A 1,747-nucleotide genomic window follows, 5' to 3' on the forward strand; every position below is an offset into this window, starting at 1 on the left:
AAAAACATATACAGTATCTTCATCACTTACCTGTATTTACATTTTTGTATCATTTATTTCTCACTTATGTTGTTTTTTTTATGAACCAGTTACATCAACACCCCCCCCCCCCCAAGTGTAACAAATAGGTAATTTAGTTTAGTTGTTCTAATCTCTGTTCCTTACACTATTTGCAGGATGCTTTTGATGCAGTGGGTTACTTCCAGTTGGCTCTGGCAGCTGCTCTTGAGGACCAAGCTAACACCAAAGATCTCTATGTAGTTCTCATGAAGTTGGCTGAGATCTACTGCAACCACTTGTCTGATGCTCAGTTGGGCCAAGTATACAGAGACAAAGCTCAGAGCCTGAAGAGAATTTTGGCCTTCCTGGRTAACTCTGTTTCTGAAATGGACAAWGCAGACAGACAGTCTGACCAAAAGAGGGAAAAGTGCTTGGATGCTGATTTGAGATATGCTGAGAGGTGTCAAGACGAGTCAGSTCCTAGTCTTTGTACGACCCTCACAAACTCAGAGGAAAGACCTGCGGACATGAATCTTGGAGAGGATTCCAGTCTGACGGGTCAAAACCACGGTCCTGCTGACACAGACAGCAAGTCCTATAGCGACAGTGTCTTAACTTGGTCCTTTGACACTGCCAAGGAGCACATCTCAGACTCCAGCAGCACCAATGACACTGACCAGAACCCAACAGATGGGAAAGAGTCAGAGTTTGATTCTGACCACAGCATGCCCACTCAGATACCTGTCAGTCACACAAGTGGGGTTACCAGAGACACTGATTCTGATACTCAGGACAGTCAGAATACCCCTACTAAAGACACGGATTCTGACACTGATCCAACTCAAACTGAGACTGAAAAGCAGAACCTATGATAAAGCTTTAAGTGAGAATAMTTATGTGAAGGCATAGTTTCCCTGATGCACTTTGTTATTTTTCACAGACATTTCCCTTTCTTCTGGTCATATGAGCCCTGACAGGCATCTGATTACAGCGTTCCAGTCTAATGGCAAATATTTATACAACTTATGATGTCAGTACTGTAAATCTGTTAGTTTTAATCAATTGAAAGCATGTCAATGTGCCTAATATATTCTGAAGATTTACAATTCACAGCACTTACATGTTTTCTACAYTGTWTAATTTGTTGTGATGATAAACCAAACATTACAAATTTTGTTTGATTGCTGAGTTTTGATTTCATGTTTATTTTAAGTAGACATTCAATTTCACGTGACATTCTGAGAAAGAAATGAAGAGAAAGAACTGCATTAAACTTCTTGTTCCATCCTAAATTCCTGTCTTATATCCAAACTGTTTTCTTCYAAACTTGGAGAGGATCAGGGGTCGGATTTATAAAACGAGCGTACGCACAATTTGAGCCCGGAAACTTGCGTACGTCACTTTTCACGCCAAGGTTGTGATTTATAAAATACAAACTTGACGTGAAAATGTGCGGTGCCTTAAGCCAGCTCTGACCCATGCGTACGCTCATTTTGGAGATGGAAAACTGCGACACAGATGGTGAAGTGAGGAATTATAGCCACACTGCATCATGATCACTGTCAGAAATTTAATTTCATTTCATCAGACTTAGATTTTTATTTAGCTTTATCATCAGCTTTCTTAACAGTAATATTTATGCTCCTGCTGCTGAGCCACGAGGACCTTTGAAATAGGGCTGTGTATTGGCAAGAATTTGGCGATACGATACATATCATGACAGAGGGGTCACGATACGATATATCCC

At 40.7% G+C, this 1,747-nt stretch overlaps 1 protein-coding gene across 1 annotated transcript in view; it reads left to right on the forward strand.

The window, feature by feature from the left end:
* The window catches only part of sh3tc2 (SH3 domain and tetratricopeptide repeats 2), a gene marked incomplete in the record, with an annotated part of 38,066 nt that extends 36,774 nt beyond the window's left edge, over positions 1 to 1,292 (forward strand). The window contains 1 exon segment of the mRNA XM_014024146.1: positions 177 to 1,292. Within this exon segment, the coding sequence (XP_013879600.1) occupies positions 177 to 872 (696 nt within the window).
* Between the last annotated feature and the right edge of the window lie 455 nt (positions 1,293 to 1,747).

This window comes from Austrofundulus limnaeus, unplaced genomic scaffold (assembly GCF_001266775.1).
Source record: "Austrofundulus limnaeus strain Quisiro unplaced genomic scaffold, Austrofundulus_limnaeus-1.0 Scaffold409, whole genome shotgun sequence".
In the NCBI taxonomy this organism is placed as follows: domain Eukaryota; kingdom Metazoa; phylum Chordata; class Actinopteri; order Cyprinodontiformes; family Rivulidae; genus Austrofundulus; species Austrofundulus limnaeus.